Source organism: Barbus barbus (assembly GCF_936440315.1).
Source record: "Barbus barbus genome assembly, chromosome: 37".
Classification (NCBI taxonomy): Eukaryota; Metazoa; Chordata; class Actinopteri; order Cypriniformes; family Cyprinidae; genus Barbus; species Barbus barbus.
The window spans coordinates 5,349,049-5,369,882 of record NC_136715.1 but is presented as its reverse complement, the minus strand read 5'-3'; the positions used below and the strand labels follow the sequence as shown (position 1 = coordinate 5,369,882).

General features: G+C 37.6%; 1 protein-coding gene across 1 annotated transcript in view; it reads left to right on the top strand.

Annotated features, from left to right (window-relative positions):
• The window catches only part of LOC306856927 (ephrin type-A receptor 8-like), a gene marked incomplete at both ends in the record, with an annotated part of 76,371 nt that overhangs the window by 47,088 nt on the left and 8,449 nt on the right, over positions 1 to 20,834 (top strand). The window contains 3 exons of the mRNA XM_079396483.1: positions 16,904 to 17,059; positions 18,105 to 18,572; positions 19,950 to 20,074. Of these exons, the coding sequence (XP_079252609.1) occupies positions 16,904 to 17,059; positions 18,105 to 18,572; positions 19,950 to 20,074 (749 nt within the window). The remainder of the gene's footprint in view (positions 1 to 16,903; positions 17,060 to 18,104; positions 18,573 to 19,949; positions 20,075 to 20,834) is intronic.

Here is a 20,834-nt window from a genome sequence, read left to right as displayed (position 1 = left end):
TACAATATATAATATAATGCATTTTTATGTAATAGTTTTAGCTGCAATGACACATAATATAATATATCATATCATATCATATCATATATCATATAATGCATCAATTTCAAAATTATAAACATAATTTTTAAATTAACAAAGATGATGCCCATATAATAATATTGTTATAGATTAATTATATTATATTACTTATAATTTCTCAGTTCTATTTACCAGTTCGTTTTTGCAGTTCTCATTGCACTGGAATGAGCAGCCACAGTATATTTTACAGGACACATGACTAAATGCTGTGGAATTGTTAGTAATTCAATTTCCATCGTGTTGACCGTACCGCGGCATTCTGTTTTGACCATATTACTCAAGCCGTTACAAACTCATAGTTTGTCAGGTAATTTTCTGCTCGATCTGTGGCTAATAGCACTCACGGCAATCCATTTCCTTTTCCTCTGCCTCCTTTCTAAAGTTCTGGCGCTGTCTGAGGGTGTCAGTAAAGGTTAAATGTCTGAGCCGCAGAGTCAGGCTTTTGGTGTCTAAACTGGGTCGCTGTGCTAATTCTCTCGGCGAACGCGGCCTCCTCTAGTCACGCACATCTCAGGGACAAACCCGGCACGGCAAACTGGGCTGCTCTTGCACACTGCAAAACAAAACAAAAAAATGTTTTTCCGCTCTCAAACCCTTAGGCGCAGACCACCGTGGAAGGATTGCATGTCGTCGCAATAGAAAATGTCAAAAGGCTTCCCGTTTTCTTTGACCGAGAGCCGAGCGATGGGCTTTAAGTGCCGATCAAAACAGAGTGCTAGCTTCACGTCTCACTCCTGTCAGCTTCATTTTGGGTTTCCAGAGGCAGCCGTTGCTCCCTTGCCTTCCGGTCCAGCGTGAAAATGTAGGGAAAATATCCATTTCAGAGGAGATGAGATAGTTCATGCTCATTGGGGTAGCAGGAGCCTTGTCAAATCCACTCCATTTGGCAACTTGATTTAACCTACTTAGATTCAAGGGAGAGTGTCTTCCTCACCTGTTCGGCCGCCGCTGTGGGCTAACTTATTCATGAGCGCTTGTAAACAGGCTTCTATGCAAAACTATTGTGTTTGGAGGGCCATGATGATGCTATGCTGAAGTTAACAATCAGAAAATACTGCGGGCTACAGAGGTCTCAGGTCATATTGACAGTCGGGAATTGAAAAGCCTGTCATTTTGAAAAAAAAAAAGGGTTGGATATTACAATAAATGCATAACAAAATACATCTTTGGCACGCATTTCTTGTCTAGCATTAACAATATGCTGAAGAAATTGTGAGAGCACAAAGCGAAGCTTAACAAGAATACCATAAATTGCCCAAGACAAAATAGCCTTTCTTTATTCCGAAGGGCTCAGAGTTCAGAGTTGTTTATTGAAGTCTTGTTCGTTGTTGAGTTTTGTAAAAAGCTTACAAGTCTGACTTTGTAACATTTCCTGACATTAGATGATTTCTAAGCCAATCAAAAGCTACAGTACGTTGTTGAAGAGGCCAGCTTTTCACAATCCAAGCCACCAATTTCCACTTTTCTTGCTCTCACAGATTATAATTATAAACGCCTCCGTACAATCTAGCATGTGCTAGTGATTGTTTGGCATCTCGCTGGCTTTCATGAGGCGACATATCAGCAGCCCGCTCGCATAAGGGAATTTCAGAACGCTTTAGTCTGTCACTCTTAGATAATGATATTTATTTTCTGACAGTGTACAATCGAATGAAAAGGAAATAAAGAGAGCTGTAGAGTTTTAATACATATATTGCATTAGATCATACGTCTAAAAGCAGCCAATCAGTTTATGGATTTACTAAGCAGACAGATTCGATTATGTCACATAGACCGCCAGCTGTATATTTGTTGGTTGTCACAACCAAGTGAAAATATGAAGCGATTCGAGAGATGTGATGAGCTGGCTTTGCATATACTGTAAGTTATCTATTTGCATGTGTCATCTGTGTTGTTTCAGGCCCTTGTTCACTGTTATGCACATCTTGCAGATCGATTATATGCCACGCAAGTGTTTGATATTTCTGAAGCTGAGGAAAGTTTGTTATGCTTTTTTTTTAAGTCTGTTTATATATTTTTTTAAGGAGTTGAGGAGGACACCATCTGTGCTCATGCAATATAATCAGCCGTATTAACAGGGAGATTTGTTGTCACAACATTAAAAAAGACCTTTGTTAAGATGTCAAATTTATATATATATATATATATATATATATATATATACTGTTTTTAGTGTACATAAAGTTCCTTTATTGAAAAAGGGGAAAAAGTTTATATGGATGAACTTTGTTATCCACTTAATAACTAGATAACTAAAAACGACTAAACCGTCTCGTTCTACTCTTCTTGCATGTGTCATGCAAAAGTTACCTGGTCCTGACATTTTAAATTGAATTGCATTACACTGCTTACTGTCTTTGTAAGTGCATTGTGTTAAACATATTTTTTCTCCATTTTTTACTGACAGAAGAGCCCAAATAGTGGCAATCGGCAGCATGCCACAGAACTTATATTGAACCAGAACGTGTCTATATGTCTGCCGGCTCGTAGTTAAAATCGAACACGCAAGTAGTAATTTACTGTTTCATTTGAGCTACATTATATGTCAAATAAAGCAAAACAATAGCAGCCAACAACACATTGGTGGCCCTGATAACAAAACTAGATACTGCGGCTGTAAATGGAAAGAATGAGGATTTGCAAGAGGGGGCGGAGTGGTAGGGTGGGCGACTAATTAGCCTTTTTTGTGTCTTAGCTGGGTGTGCATTGTGTACAGCATGAGGGTTTTCTGGCCAACATATTGCACAGGGATTAAATGAGGAAACGGGGGGCTCCAGTGGACAATATTAAAGCCCTGCACGCAACTATGCCATTGTGGTGACGGCGTTTAATCTGTCAGACCACCACGCAGGCAGGCGGATGGAGGAATAGTGCTGGAGAAAGGCAGGGGAAAGGGCTTTTTCCTGATAAAGGAATGAATTTTATCTCAGCAAGACGGAGCTACACCGTGTCACTCAAAATCTCGGCCCCCTCCCCAACCATCAATATTGGCACTTGTATCAGAAATAGTGAGAAACAGTTGGCAAACAAAAGCTACGTTCATTTATTCCATGCAGCTGCCGTCCATATTTTGTATTATAATTTATGGGGCTCTGTAGATTCGAATTCACGTGTTGGCTAATGTAATGACACTGGAGGGACACGAATGACAGTGTGGTGTTGATAATGAGGGGAAATTATTAAACACGTTATATAAACTGATTTCTAGATTGTGATTTTCTTTCTCACACCCTCTTTTTTTGCAGTTAATTTAAACCAAACTCTGCAGACGTGAACAACAGGCCTGCCTCCCCGTTCATAACCAAAAACCGAATGTCTTATCAGCCCATTTGCATTGCCATTGTTCTCACGCAACAAACGGGCCATGTGATAAAAATCCACAAAGCCGCAGCATCACAGCAACTTCATAAGATAGATCAAGTCTGTGTAAAGACTAGAGAATAAGAAAAGCACGCTCGGCTTTTCTCTGGTAATTGCCACACACAAAACATCAGAGTTTCTCATTCAGATGGCTTCTTTTTGTCAGAGGCACTGTAAACGCCTCGCTCCATGCGCTTCAATTAGACACGCTTAGATAGGTGACAGCAATTCAATCAAACAATTAACAGCCATTTAATGCTCATTAACAGAGATGCGTTTGTCTCATTTGATGTGGCTGCACAATATTTCCAAAGGAAAATGCTTTTGGATTTTTGCCATATGCTGACTGTTGCACAATACCAACATAAACACCTAATACTGCATATTTATGGGGGTCTGACCACATTATAAATATACAGTATGCTATTTTTAACCTGAAAACAAAGTAAACATTTAAGAAAATATAATTTGCAAATGTAATTATATTAGAATTAGATATTTAATATAATCAAATAAAAATATATAGGGCCAGATTTACTAACAGCTTGTGCCAGCGCAAACCATCTTTTGGCGTTAAAATACTACTGTCAGGATTTACTAAAGACGTGCAGTGACGTATTAGTGCTGAAAAGGCGTGGACACAGTTCATTTTACGCCTGACCTTACTGAATATGCATTAGTAGGATTTTCCCTTTCAGACACAAAATTTAGAGTCTTCAAATGAATCACGCAACGCGATTTACTAACGTTAACACTTGTCAAATTACTGGTATTTGCTCCGTTATTTAATGCCCAAAAATAGCATGTCTTAAAGCAGGTGATCATTTTTGCTGCACTTGGTAGATTCAGCTGGTCATTATGGAAACGATCTGATCGCATCTGTGTTCTTTAATGTGCGCATTGTTAGAAAATCACCCGCAGAATTTTCCCGTCCCATTGGCGCTAATTTACCCTGTTTAGTTAATCTGGCCCATAATCTGTACTCTAAAAAGTGCTGGGTTAAATACAACCCAGCACATGGGTAAAATATGGACAAACCCAGCGATTGGGTTGTTTTTGATCCAGCGGTTGGGTAACTGCCCAGAAGGTTGGGTTAAACATTTAACCCAACTGTTGGTTGAAAACGTCTCAGGTTACGTATGTAACCCTGGTTCCCTGAAGGGAATGAGACGCTGCATCGACGGCACTACAGGAATGCCTCCAGCGTGACTGCGCTCTGAACCAGAGTGTAATCTGTCCAATGGATGGGCGAGACGTCATAGGCGGGTGACGTCACCGACCGGGAAGCATAAAAGCACGTGCGGTGGAGCTGGCGTTTACTTCTAGGAATGAAGCGACCGCTCGCAGGGATGCAGGAAGTATGGCCTCGAGACGCAGCATCTCGTTCCCTTCAGGGAACCAGGGTTACATACGTAACCTGAGACGTTCCCTTCCAGGAACTCGAGCTGCATCGACGACACTATGGGAACGAGATGCCCACGCCACCAGACTTCCAAGTACCTGCCCTGTGTGTATCACTAGGAGCACAGCGAGGGCGAAAGAACAGAAGAGCCCGGAGGGACCCTGAGAAAAGCATCCACAATCCACAACCAAGGGTCTGCTTAGAAGCAGGCAGACCCCGCTTAGGAGGACCGAAGCATACAGCAGTTGGTCCGTCCTTGTCCACAGGGCAGCTCTGTGGACGTAATGCGTCCAGTACTCGAACTGGACACATGCAATTAATTGGGAGGTAGGAAAATCTGCCAGGGTAGCACAAATCGTCAGAACACCGGCTCCACCGCACGTGCTTTTATGCTTCCCGGTCGGTGACGTCACCCGCCTATGACGTCTCGGACATCCATTGGACAGATTACACTCTGGTTCAGAGCGCGGTCACGCTGGAGGCATTCCCGTAGTGTCGTCGACACAGCTCGAGTTCCTGGAAGGGAACAACCCAATCGCTGGGTTTGTCCATATTTAACCAAGCATTTTTTTAGAGTGTATGAACATCTTGTATTTTGTAAAAAAATAAAATATTTATATATATATATATATAGTAGGAGGTTGTTGTGGTAGCAGATGGTTGTTGTGGTAATAAACACTGTAAACAGCAACCGTTTGCGTATCGCGCTTAATGTGCATCTCGTATATGAAAAGCATTTTAGGGGGCCCTTGGCTTTTTTGGGCCCAAGGCAGTCGCCTACCTTTGCCTAAAGGGTAAGTCTGCCCCTGATGCCTAGCTCGATTTGGGATCATTTTAGCCTAGCAATGTAGTAATGCGATTAATCGCGATTAATCGTTTGACAGCACTAATATATATATATATATATATATATATATATATATAATTAGAAATAAATGCAAAATATTTAGACATTTGGACCCCACTGTGCATATTTAATGAAAATAAATCATCATTCTTTCTCTTCTAATATGAAAAAAAAATCTAATATTATAGCAAGATATAATAAAGGCCAGTTAAATCAACTGAGTGACTAGTTTTGCTAAGCCTATTGCACCAGAAATGGAGATAAATACTCTTTACACTCTGTGCCAATCGGGGCGGCATCTAATCATGGACTCATTTGCTTACACACCTCCGTAGCTGCTAAAATTAATGCCAGCCTCTGAAGTTTTTAATATCTGTGCTGATGTCCCTTCTTCCACCAGGATTTGTTAATGTGGTGCTATGTTTCATTTCTGTCTATTAGTGCATGTGAGAGACGTTTAAGAACATAATTAAAGTGGGATGCCCCTGTGGGAGCATTCAGGTAGATTAAATGACTTCATTAGTTTTACGCTACAGCAAGTGTGCGATGTAGCCACCGGACAGAAGAAGTGGTCCGAGGTACAGGGCTTCCCTGCTGGGAGTTGACTGTCAAGGATCGTACAGCGCGTGCAGATGCATCTCGTTAGCAAGAGTTTCGACGGTTGAGCAAATTATTACCTTGCTGGTTGAGATATTTTTGAGAACTTTGTAAACCAGTTTGGGCTAGTTTATAGCATTTTAAATGGCTAGTGCTGGTCTGTTCAATGTTTTTTAAAAAAAAAGCCTATAAGGTGGTTTGTTGGTCTTAAAAGGTCTGTGTAGTAGTGAGTGGGGCGGGGCCAAGAGCCGGTGGAGTGAATGATAATAAGCTACACCTGCACCACTCACCGGTCTCGAGTCCCACGGAGGAGCTCCGGAAGGATAAAAGGAGGAGTGACGACAGTGGAAGACGAGAGAGGACCAGGCCTGGACTTTATTTTGTGTTTTGTGTGCGGCAGTCGTCCGTGAGGGGCTACCGCTTTACGTTTGTGTTTGTTTATTTTGGGTTATTAAATTCTTAAATGTTTTCCGGTTCCCGCCTCCTTCTTCCCGACCTACGAACTTTGTTACAGTCTGATTTAAAGAGTTACTTTAACCAAAAATGCAAATTCTATACGAGTTTCTTTCTTCTGTTTAACACACAAGAAGCTATTTTGGTAACCAGATAGTTGGTGGTAGCCTTTGACTTTCATAGTATGGAAAAAAAATTCAAATCAGTGGCTTCCAGCAACTTTTTGGTTACCAAAATTCTTCAGAATATCTTATTTTGTATTCAACTCATACAGGTTTGGATGAGGGTAATTAAATGATGACAGTTCATTTTGGGTTGAACTATCCCTTTAATAGTTTTATAGGGGTTTGGAGCAGACTGGGAGATCAGCTAGCTAAAATCAGCTAAGACCTGCAAACCACCTTAGGCTGACTTAAGCAGTTCACAGTAGGTTTACTGGAACACGTTTTTCCATGCAACGGTCAATTTTGAGATATTAGGCTGGCTTTTCATTGCAAGTTTTTTCAGGCTAAATGAAAACATGCAAAAAAAGACTTTTAATTATTTATTTTGTTGCACTTTACGAATTTGCATCTTTAAATTTTAATTGCAGTACCTTTAAAAGCAATTTCCTCAAAATGAGTCAGAAATCTCCACAGTAGCACTTACATCCATCAAACTTTACAGTTTTATTCTTAACTGTATTGTGAAGGTTTTTACAGAGGGGTTGGTTCATGCATCATTTGCCTACTTTTATACACAATTTTACATCATTATTTTATTTTTCTGTCTGTTGATAGTATTTTCTGATTTATAGAGTGATAAAAACTATTAACTATCCTTTCTGTAAAAACCTTTATTGTTATCTAATGTTCAGATTCTAATATATATTAAAAAATCTTATTGCAATCAATCAACCGGGGAAGAATGGTAATTTCTATTAGTAAAAAAAAATTTACTTGAAAATGTACTCTGTCTCAGGCCATGTATATGACTTCATTCATTACATAATTTGCTCACCAATGAATCCTCTGCAGTGAATGGGTGCCGTCAGAATGAGAAACAGCTGATAAAAAAATAAAACGTCACAATAATCCACAAGTAACTCCAGTCCATCAATTAATGTCTTGTGAAGTGAAAAGTTGCATGTTTGTAAGAAACTAAAGTTTGTAACTTCAAACCTTACAAACTTGTCTGAATCAGGAGAGAAATATGCACAGATATGTTGGTAGATTTTGATGTGAGAGGACAACTCATCAACCTCTTGGATGGCCATTTTCATTTTTGAGTGAACTGTTCCTTTAAGATGGATTTTGTTTCCATTAGCCCAATTTGACCGGTCAAAACTAGCATAAATCAAACAAAAGCATGACTTTTGCTAGTCTTTTTAGCTCATCCAAGTTTTTTTTTTTTTTGTCAGCAGGAAGGATGTTAAATGTTCAGAAATACATTTCAAAGGAAGTTCTAACAAATCATTTGAGTTCTGTTTAATCCCTTATTCCTGTCTTTTTCCATATCACGGGCAGTGGAGTCTATCTGCGCAATCACAAGGATTCTCCAAGTCAATAAAGTCACCGGCCGCATTTCTCCTTCTTCTGTTAATGACTCTTCAAGGTCGCCCCCAATTTAGACAAGTTGGTCTCCATCTATCAAGCACTTAGAAACAGGCACCACTTTTCTTGAGTAAATTGATCTGATAGCAATTACCCTCCTGCGCTTGGAAAGTTTAAGATGAGCTCTTTGGAGGACACAGCCTAACCACAACTACAGACAATAAGATTAAGGGCCAAAATAGAAAACAGAAGCAAAATTGGATGCACGTCCACACAGACCCGCACACACATATGTCTATATGTATATTAATGCAAGTATTTGAGAGCAAACTAGATAATAGACTCCTCTGCCCTCGTGCTCTATGCCACACAGTGTAGTTAATATCAGATTGCGAGCCACAAACAATTAAATCCTTACGGCCCTCTTATATATCCATTAAAAGCCTCCCTCTGGGATAAACAGACATTTTTACACATGGCCGGTTTCGAATTAGGCTGCTTTCTTCAGGCCAGCACAAGCCATTTTCACAAATTAAGATATGCTTGTGTGTCAAAGGTATATGGTTATTTTGTGCATAGGGGGGTTGTGTTTGTGGGCTTTATAACTCATGCACTTCTTCTTCTTATAGCCTTGGGATCAATTAAAGGAGTAGTTCAATGAAAGTTTTGCCCTCATTTAGCCCTATATCACCCCAAACCTGCATTATTTCACATATACACATAAACTTATGTATCTGAATTGTATATAAATTTTCTTTCTATTTGGATTATGCCATTTTGACACAAACCGAAAAAAAAATAATGTGATGCATATACTGTAAAAAAAAGAAGATTTTTTTTTTTAAAGGTATAAATAAAACATACATTTATAGAAATGCAATTTATTGATGATAAATACATGAACCCGGTTATTGAGTACATTCAGATACAAATATGCATCACAAAAAGTTTATTCGTTTATGTTAAAACTATCTAATCCAAATGGGTATGCAAATTTTAATGCATAAATCATAAATTTAGGCCTAAATATTGCTTGATGTGTATGTTGCAGAGCCTGACCCAGAGGTCCTCTGAAGAGATGAGAATTGTCTTTTGACCAGAGTTGGGTGTTTTTCAAGCGGCTCTCTGTGTTGTTTTGATTAAAACATAATTCTATTAAAATAATATGTGGTCGGAATGACACCAGGGTGGATGATAAAATGTTCATTTTTGGGTGCACTGTGCCTTTAAATCCGCAGAGGAGATATTTAGCAAAACCGTGGACGTTATTATGACTGAAGTCTAATTATGACTGAAGTCTAATATGCAGGTAAATCCTTGTATTGTAATGCAAAATATGATCCACGCTGTTTGAAATCAAAGACCTGTCTATTTAATGACAATCAAAAGGTCATGTCTGTATTGGCTGTTATTGTACTCTTGGTTCTGCTTGAATTTCATGCATGAATTGGCATTTTGACAGTCAAAGCCGAAGCTTGAAGGCCCAAACGCTTGCGAGTAATTCATCTTCTCCCCTTCTTATCCGTCCTTATTTATTTCTTTATTTATTTTTACCCTCTGGTTGTTCGATCTTGAGACTCGTTCCCTTGTGGTTTGAGGGCCAGTCGGCATTAGGTCTTATCGTGGCCGCACGGCTTCGGGATCTGGACGGTGCCAGTCATGCTCGGTATCGCTGCTGCTGCTGGGATTTTTGCCTGGGGACGGATTGGCCGACTCCAAATGTCACTAACCTTGATTAATGTCACCCCTAAAAGTGCTGTCATGAAAAAAAATGACAGAAGCTATGATTTGAGAGAAATAATACAGCAGGTGCACAACCTGTGGAAAATCTTTGCTTTTTGACATTTAAAAGACAATGTGCATCACAATGCAGCTTCCTCTTCAGTCCGTCCAGAAGGAAACTCGGATCTTTCAGAAATCAGTTTCATGGTAAATGCTCCAGAGAGAAATTATTTTTAATGATAAAAATCAGACAGTTCAAGGATTTAAGTCTTGACACGAGCTTGATCTGATGTGCCTCAGAGGAGCATTTCTTGCCTTAGGTTTGAGATGTAATGAATTCAGTTTATTCTAAATGTTTTAAAGTAAATTAAAATATGGTTTTGCATGTATATGCACAGTGCCATTCAAAAGTTTGTGTATATTTTTTAAAAACACTTTTATTCAGCAGGGATGCATTAATTGATCAAAAGTGACAGAAAATATATATTAAGTAGCACAACTGTTTTCATCATTGATAATAAATAAGACATTTCTATTAGCATATTAGAATGATTTCTGATCGATCATGTGACACTGAAGACTGGAGTAATGATGCTGATTCAGTTTTGTTATTACAGGAATAAATTATGTTAAATTACATTAAATTATATACAGCATTGGGAAGGTTACTTTGGAAATGTAATAGGTTATAGTTTACAAGTTACCCTATTTAAAATGTAATAAGTAGTGTAACTGTTTCAATTACTTCAAGTGATTTAACTAAATACATTTGAATAATTTTTGATTACTTTTGTAAATTTCTAATGAATGTGTTCAACTGTTAATCACTTATGCATATTTTAAACCTTACAGTTAATCTTCAAAAATAAAGCATATACATAAACCCAAATAGTGTCTCATATTTTAGAGCAGTCGAAGCATGTTTATAGATGTTTATAGATTCATTATATGTAGTCTGCCACTGTTTTTAATCTGTTTCATATTATTTCTTTAGGTGTGTTTTGTACCTATTTGTTCTTTCCCCAATTAAAAATATAACTATATATATTTATTTTATGAAATCTCTGAGAAAATGAACAGAAAATTCCTTCAGAACACTTGAAAAGATAGGTGGTCACTGTTGTGCTCTACATTATTCATGAGCTCATTAACATATGACTGCCCACTTTAGATATTTATACATATTCAACAACTAATACTGTGGTTGTGATTGGTTATCCATTCATGGCAGAGGTTATTTAGATATTTTAAAGGAGTTTTAAATGTACAGTAACTGTTTAATAGGGTCAAAAACTACATTATGAAATTATGACTTATTGGACTTAATAACAGTGCACTTTTGTGAGGCCTTTTAGGGATTTAGCCATTGTGTCATGTTAAACCAACACAGCAGAAGTGTTTGCGTTGTATATTAGAGTCTGAATGGGAACATCTGTTTTATGGCTCTCACAGGAAACAATCATTACAGTAACAGTGCAGGCCTTCATACATCTTTAAAATGGTACACCGCTGTGCTGTACGTGTGGCTGGTCCAAATCTAAAGCAGGACAGCGAGTACCAGGCGAATGACACACTAACGTGAGTGTGCTAGATGCGTCCGCACCCTGAGCAATCAGTAACCCCTTCAGTGGAGAGGGGGACGTTTACAGCACGTGTGTTTGGAGGACCTGTGATGGAGTGCCCCATTTCCAGCTATGATTTCACTGACAGAATCATTCATCACTCAGACAATCCTCCCAGCTCATTAGCAGCTGTTTTTTGGCTCCCATAAGAGTTCTGAGCTGTTTGTGAGCATGAAGAGTGTTTCCGTGTGTGTTTTTGTGTGTATTCAAGGATACTCATTGTGAGTCTCTTAAAGAAACAGTTTGCCCAAATGAAAATCCTGTCATTATTTACTCACCCTCATCTCACTGCTTTGTTTTTTTCATTACATTACATTTGCATTACGTTATATTATATTATATTGTGATTTCTATCATTTTTTTCTACTGATTAATCTTTATCAGTTGTATAATATTTTTATTTTAACATTTGTTTTATTATCTTTTTTAAAATAATAAGTAAACAATAAATGAATTTTTTCAAAGTTATATTATATTATATATTATATTATATTATATAATATTATATTGTCTACTGACTAATCTTTGCATAAATAATCTGATAAAGTACATCTCTTTCAGGCTTATGATTTTTTATATATATATATATATATTATTATTGTTTTAAAATAATCAAGATAAGTAAACAAAAAGTAAATATTTTCAGTATTTTTATATTTAGCCAAATTCATATTTTTATGGTTGCATTTTTAATGTAAAAGTTTTAACCAGTATTATATTATTTTATTATGTTATTATATTATATTTTTATGTTTTGTTTTGTTTTGTTATGGTATGTTGTTATGTTATGTAATTTTTCTTCTGATTAATCTTCATCAGTTGTATAATATTTTTATTTTGACATGTTTTATTATCTTTTTAAATAATAAAGTTAATAAGTAAACAATAATTAAATCTTTTCAAAGTTTTATTTCCAAATTTTAACACGTTATTTTTTATTATTTTATATGATATGATATGATATTATATTATGTTTTTCTAATCTTAAAACCTAATCCAGTAGTTCTCTATCAGTTTTATGATAATTTCATGTTGAATTTGTATTTATGAAATATGTAATTCCAACACTGTTTTCGACACTTACTGTGGAAAGGTGTCCATTCATGATAATTTGGTTGAGCGTGTGAGGTTACACAACGGTAAATAAAAACATTTTGTTTGTGTCGATGCTTGAATCACCTTGTTCTCCTACAAGACCTTGCATAGTCTGGTCATGAAAAACACCTTGGTGGTTATTCTTTTCAACCATATTTATTTAACCATCTACGCAAAGAGTAAAAATCAAGGTCAGCATACAATGGCTGTAAATATTCATTAAAATTCATTGTAATGCAAATGTGAATGCAAGGAGAGCGGTGCTCTGACAGGTGCTGACAAACCAAACAGTGTGCCAATGTGCAAAAAAAAACAAACAAAAAAAAAACAGAGAACACAACAGCCCTAATGTAGTATATGTAAACACTGCTGGATAAAGAGCACCGGAGTCTCTTCTCACCCCTCGTGTTTTTTTAACCCTTATCTGCTTCGAAAAGAGAGCTATTAAGTAGAAAGAGTCTTAAAAGCGGGATTTTGGCCCTAAACGGAAAAGGTCACCAAAGTTCATCATGATTAAGTCACGTCTGTCTGTCGGTGTGTATGTCGAATGTACGCTGTTGCGTTGCCAGAGGTATTCTGTCAAAAACTTCAAAGAGCATAGACGTCACTGTACTCCATGAGCGTACGGCCTCAATGTTTATCGTGACCTGCTTTTCAACTCAGGAGCTTTTCAAAAAAACATCAAGGGAGGGAAGGATTAATCGGATCAAGCCAAAAGAAAAAAACAGACAAGGATAAATACTGCAAGAAGGAATACGTTTTGGACTCCCTGGGGTTTCTGTCAGTGGAGATAAAGAACTTGCTATCACTCTATGTTAATTCTCGATTCTCTCCCTCCCCAAAGCTCAGATTCCTCACCCATGTACTTGTTGTCCTCACTTGAACATTTGTTTTGCAAATTCGGAACTGCCGCACTTGAGAGAAACTGTGTCGCGCTGCTTTTTCACAACCTGTTGCATTTCAAAATGGCACCGCTGTATTCGGACGCTGTACAGGCCGCTCCGCTTAGACTTTGCTTTAATTTACTTTTTTACTTACTTTTACTTTCTCTTTTTACACATTTCACGTCAGCACTGATCACCTATAACATAGAAACACTTTTGGACATTGGAAACCGCTACACTTAGGAAAAGGCCTCATAGTCCTCCTCTTCCTATCATTCTGCTCGCAAATGTCCAATCCTTGGAGAATAAGATGGACGATCTTAGAGCCAGGATTAGTTTCCAACGGGACATAAGGGACTGTAACATCCTTTGTTTGTCCGAAACGTGGCTTTATCATCGCAGGAGACTTTAACAAAGCCAGCCTCAGGCAGGTCATGCCGAACTTTCATCAACATGTATCCTGTCCAACTAGAGGACCAAACACACTGGATCATTGCTACACTCAGTTCAAGAATGCCTACAAAGCCCGCTCACTACCGGCTTTTGGCAAATCGGACCATGCCGCCATTTTCCTCACACCGGAATATAAACAAAGGCTCGTTCAGGATCCTCCGGTGCAGAGAGTAGTGACGCGCTGGTCCTCCCACTCAGAGGCTATGCTGCAGGGCTGTGTCCTGAGTCCCCTGCTCTACTCTCTCTACACGCATGACTGCGTGTCCTCTCACAGCTCCACATCTATTATCAAATTCGCTGATGATACTGTGGTTCTGGGCCTCATCTCCAACAACGATGAGACCGCATACTTGGATGAGGTAGAGAGACTCACATCATGGACAACTGTCTCTCTCTGAATGTGAGCAAAACTAAAGAGCTGATCATGGACTTTAGGAAGAGACAGCAGCAGCCCTACACTCCTCTTATGATCAGTGGGACCCCTGTGGAGAGGGTGAGTAGCTTCAAGTACCTCGGTGTAAACATCTCTGAGAACCTGACTTGGACTACACATATCCAAACACTGGTTAAGAAAGCCAGGCAAAGACTGTACCATCTGCGACAGCTGAGGAAATTTCGGGTCTCACCAGCAATCCTGAAAACTTTCTATTCAGGGACCATAGAAAGAGTATTGGCACAGTGCATCTCAGTGTGGTATGGAAACAGCTCCAATTAGGACTGCAAAGCACTACAGAGAGTTGTGCGCTTAGCTGAGCGCATCTCAGGGTCTGCTCTCCCCTCTCTGCAGGACATCTAACTCAAACGCTGCAAAAATAGAGCTGTCAAAATCATCAAGGACTCAAATCACCCTGGTAACCGTCTATTCACTTTGCTTCCATCTGGTAAGCGCTTCCGTAGCCTGATGGCAAAAACTGAGAGACTTAGGAGGAGCTTCTTCCCCCAGGCCATCAGGCTCCTAAACTCTAACTCTGTGTCATAACATCACTTGACTCCATGTAAATATCACCATATCAATAAGCTATTCATAATTTTTCTCTACCTCCTATTGCTGCTATTTAAATATCCTGTACAACTTTTTTGCACATTTTTTTGCACATTCCTCTTTATTACTATTTAAGTCAACAACATACTGACCTGCACATTTATATTTATATTTATATTTTTTATCTTTTATTTTATTTTATTCTTTTATTTTTTTCTATTTTTCTTTTTCTCATATTTGCATTCTATATAAATGCACTGTCCTTGGAGCGGACCTGACCTACATTTCACTGCTGGTTATACTCTGTATAATTGTGTATGTGATGAATAAAAATCTTGAATCTTGAATTTCATTTTGATCAAATAATGTTCAAAATTAACAAAAATGGTGTTTGCAAACCATTTTTACTTCCATAATGTGATGTATTTCTGGGTTAAACAGGATATTCAATGAGAAATCATGTACACTCTTAAAAATAAAGGTTAATAAAGGAGGAAACCTGTTTCCCCAAATGAATAAAAAAAATAGTGAAAAGCAACTGCAACTTTTTTTCTCTTTTTTCTCGCAATTGCGAGTTTATATCTTGCAATTCTGACTTTATTTCTCATAATTTGCAGCTTCATTTCTCACAATTGCAGGTTTATATCCAACCCATATGGCAATTCGTACATATTTTACAAGGTGGCTAATTTTTGCTAAATCTTATACGTATTTTACGAGTTCCATAATTTGTTTGAATTTATACGAATGACCTACCTCTAACCTCGCCCCTAAATCTACCCATCACTGGGGCCTAGACAAATTGCACAAAATGTGAGGTGAGGTCTTATGAATTCATATGAATTAGCCACCTCATAAAATACATATACAAACTATTCGTGAGATAGCATTGTTACATCTCACAGTTCTAAAGAACCATTTTGTTCCAGAGTGAATCTTTCAGTGAACCGTTGTTAAACGAACCATTTTTATTTATTTTAGTGTAAAAATATTTTAATTGTCTAAAGAACCCTTTTTTCGCTGCAAAGAACCTTTCGTGAAAGGTTCCATGGATATTAAAGTTTCTTTATGGAAAATAGATGTCCATAAAAAAACTTATTTAGCCACAAAAAATTGGTTGAATTGTGAAAAACCTCCTGATGAATGCATATATAAAGGATTAGTTCACTTCCAGAATGAAAGTTTGCTGGTAATTTACTCACCCCCATGTCATCCAAAATGGTAATATCTTTCAGAAAGACTCTTTCTTTCTTCAGTCGAAAATAAATTAAGGCTTCTGGGGAAAACATTCCAGGACTTTTCTCCATATAGTGGACTTCAGTGGTGGCCAACGGGTTGAAGGTCCAAATTTAAATGCAGCTTTAAAGGGCTGTACACGATTCCAGCCGAGGAATAAGGTCCTATCTAACAAAAGTTTTTAACATGATTGCATACTACGTGAGGTCTAGCTAGTGCAAGAAGAGCATTAGTGGTTAAAAAGTATATAAATTTGTATTTTTGTTTCAGAAAATGACCAATCGTATCACTAGATAAGAACCCTTATTCCTCGTCTAGTATAATGCATTCTTTGAAGCTGCTCTGAAACTGTAATTTGGACCTTCAACCCATTGATCCACTAAAAAAAAAATAATAATTTAAAAACCTTAATTTCTTTTCAACTGAAGAAAGAAAGACATGAACATTTTGGATGACATGGGGGTGAGTAAATTATCAGGAAATTTTCATTCTGGAAGTAAACTAATCCTTTAAACCAGGAACAGAAAATCTGTAATTTTATTTTATGTTGATTTAAAAAAAAATATGAATATCTAAGTGGCAAAGAAGCAGATTGTGGATTGTGCTGAGTTAAAGTCTGTTTTTGTGTTTCTATTAGCATGTGAGGTGGGTTTCTACAAGCCCGTGGCAGGAGATCAGCTCTGTGGGAAATGTCCACTCCACAGTCACTCTGAGACACGAGCAGCTCTAACCTGCCCATGTGATGCCAACTTCTATCGTTCCTCTACAGATCCATCTGCTTCTCCCTGCACAAGTGAGTCTTCATGTTTGCAAATCACAACCTGGTAAAATCATTAGATCAAGAAATCTTCTAACTTAAAATTTCTTTAGATACCGTGGTCTAGAAAAGTATTTGAAAATCCATATCTGGACGTTGATGCATAATATACATAATATATAAAATATTTAAAATGTTGCAGGATCTTTTCTCTTCACTAGCTGCACTTTATAATTTTTTAAGTCTCAGTGTATTTTAATCAGCTGGTGTTTTGTTGGTTTTTAATGGATGTACCACAGGTGTAGATTATTGGAGTAACTATGTACTTTTTATTTTATTTTATTTTATTTTATTATTTTATGCATTATATAGACATCATATTATATGCATAATTTTGATCAGCCTGATCAAAGAAACAAAATGAAATAGATAATATAAAATTAAGTAAAATAAAAAAATATTTTTGTCTTATCTTATCTTATTTTATTTTTTATTTTATTTATTTTTATACATTATATAAATGTCTTATCATATAAATAATTTTAGCAGCATGTCTGATCAAAGAAATACAATTATATAAAATAGAAAAGATCAAATTAAGCATATATCTCCTTTTATTTTTATTTATTTTTATTTACTTTTATTTTATACAATAAATAATAATAAAATAGATAAGATAAAAAGGAAGTAGAATTAAAAAATATATTTTTTTATTATTTTTTTATTTAATTTCATTTATTTTTAATTTATTTGAAGTTTATATTTTACATAAAAAATGTGGAATCTGTAAAACAAATGTAAATATTTTGAAATCTAATTTAATTCTAATAGTATTTTTTTAAACTGCTTTAAGATTCCAAATATTTTCTGGTAGCAAAAATCTAACTTTTTTTTTTTTTTTTTTACTTTTAATGAGTGGAAAAATCGTAAGGCAAGATTACTTGTTGAACCGGGGTCGTGTGGTTACTGAAGTGCAAATTCAATCATTCTCTTTTGATCAGCTAGCCTGATAACCACCAATTCCCTCAACCTCACTAATTAACCTATAATTAAGAACTGTCTAACTTCACCCTCCCCGCAGGACCTCCGTCAGCTCCAGTAAACATCATCTCATCTGTGAACGGCACCTCGGTCAGTCTGGAGTGGGGTTCACCTCTGGACACAGGAGGCCGCAGTGATGTCATCTATGACGTCCTTTGCCAGAAGTGTGACAAAGACGGGGCGCAGTGTGAGGACTGTCGGGTGGGTGCCGGAGGGGGTAACGGGGTGGGGAACGGCAATGGGGGTGTTGCAGACACCAATGGAGCTGTTAGCGGGACAGTTGGAGGAGGAGGAGGAATTATGAATGGGGTGGCGGTGTCCCGGACAGGAGCGGCCCTAGTGCGTTTTATCCCTCAGCAGACAGGACTTACAGAACCATGGGTGACGGCGCTGAATCTTGCTGCTCACAGTAACTACACCTTCCGTATTGTTGCTATAAATGGAGTCACACACCTGAGCAACAAGCTTCCACAGTCTGTGACGGTCAATATCACCACAAACCAGGCAGGTAGGAGACATTACTGGATCATTAAAATTTGATTCTATTAATTATTTGCATAATTCCTAAAACACTGCTGCTTGAAAATCAAGATCTTACTAGCCTATGCGGTCTAGTCTAGTCTAGGTTTAGCTTATTCACCTAGTCAAAACCTAGCTGACTAGTCTATGATGTGTTTTTGAAACTTGGTCAACCTTAGTCAAAGTTTTCTAAAAAGATTGAAATAGGCCCCACCAGCTATAATCTAACTTATTAATCACCTAAACTATTTTAACCTGCTAATGACCATATTGACCAGTTTTAAATAGAATAGACAATGTAATATAACCAGGTTGATCTCAGCCAAACCAGCTAATCTAATTGATGAACCTCCTTTTTAGAACTACCTTAAATGACCAGTTTTGAACCGCTTAGTCAAGGTGGTCTTCTAGTCCTAACCAGGTTGACCTTCACTAAAACAGCTATTAATTGAATTGATCTTGCACCTAGACAAGTTTGAACTAGCCAAAGATCATGAATAAACAGTTTTTAACAGCTTAGTCAAGGTTGTCTACCAGTTTTAAACAGTTTAGTTTAGGTACCAGTTTAGACATCTGCCCTAACAACATTAAACCTAAAGTAGTTTGAAGCAGCTAATAAGCATAAATCACTAGTTTTGAAACCATCTAAAAACAACTAGAAACCATCTAAAGCTGGTATGAATAAACAGTTTTGAACCGCTTAATCAAGGTTGTCCACCAGTCCTAACCAGGATGACCTATGGTCCTTCAGCAAACTTGCTGACTACCCTGTAGAAAAAAACAACAACATGCTAGTTAGGTATGTTTTGAAGCATGGTAGCTGGTTTGAAATGGATTAAGCCTTAGCAACTCCTGCTCAGGACCAGCTCATAACTACCTTATAACCAGCTCATGACCAATTAGGATCAGCTTAAATCAGCTAAACAAACCTAACCAGCATATGCATTTTTTTTTTCACCTAACCACCTAAACTAGTTTGAATCACGTAATGACTATAAATAGCCAGTTTTAAACAGTTTAGTTTAGGTACCAGTTTAGGCACCAGACCTAACCAGGTTGACTTCTGGCCATCAGCGAACTAGTCTAGTTGATCATCTAAAGGTAATCTTCTAATCCTAAACACATTAATCTTGACTCCACAAGCAAGTACACTTACTAATCAACCACCTAAACTAGCTTCAACCAGCTAATAAAGATACATAACCAGTTCTGATAAGCTAGAAGCTAGTAGTATGTATTTTCCAGCAAGAATAACACAGTACATTTTATTGTTCCTCATATAATATCAATAATAATAAATATTATTTTTGTTGTAGATTGAATCTGTTGTCTTACTAAAGGGCCCTTCATGTCTTTGTTTTCACAGCTCCGTCTCAAGTGATGGCCATCCGACAAGAAAACGCCAGTCAGACCAGCGTCACTCTTTTCTGGCACGAACCAGCGCAGCCCAATGGAGTCATATTAGAATATGACATCAAATATTATGAAAAGGTAATTTCTTTATCCTAGTGATTACACTCCAGGTCCCAAAAGAGGGATATTTATTAATTAACTGAGAAGTTCTCATCACCGAATGGCGTACCACTTAATGAAGGGTCAGATTTTATAGACTAGCCTGGAGTCAAATGTCTCAATTTAACCACTTGGTTTATTGGCAGCTCAGGCTAGTTGAAAGGAAATTACCAACCAATTGTACTCTCAGACTGATTTGGCGAGATTGTTTAAAGTGACATTGAAGGCCAACACAGTGAGCCCTGCCAAACACTGGAGGGACGTTAATTGTCGCGTGAGCTGGGAGCTTTGCTGCCTAATGGCGCAAAAGAGATCTCAGCTGTGACAGAGAATTAGTATACAGTGCCTTGTCAACAATGCCGCTATGTAAATATGATTTACGTGCATTCTCTGTTTGCCAAGCCGCTGCCCGTGTGCTGATTCCTGGGGAATGGTGCTTAACAAAGACCACACAGTGCTTTTTGATGGATATACGGTGCTGGCCGTCTCCTCAGGGGACAGAGGAGCATCAAAGGCTTTTTAACAAAGCGGAATGCTTCAGAGGGGACAGAGTTCACGGACGCAGTGGGGTAAAGCGGAGAATGCTAACAGATTAGTGAGCACTTCAGTTTAATCGGTCCAATCCTCCAGCCTGGGTCTCAAAACAATGATTTTGTCAAGTCCTGGTGTGAATTGTCCATTATTGTCTATATTTATGGATTCAATGACCTTAAATGGAATCTTTATTTGAACATAACCA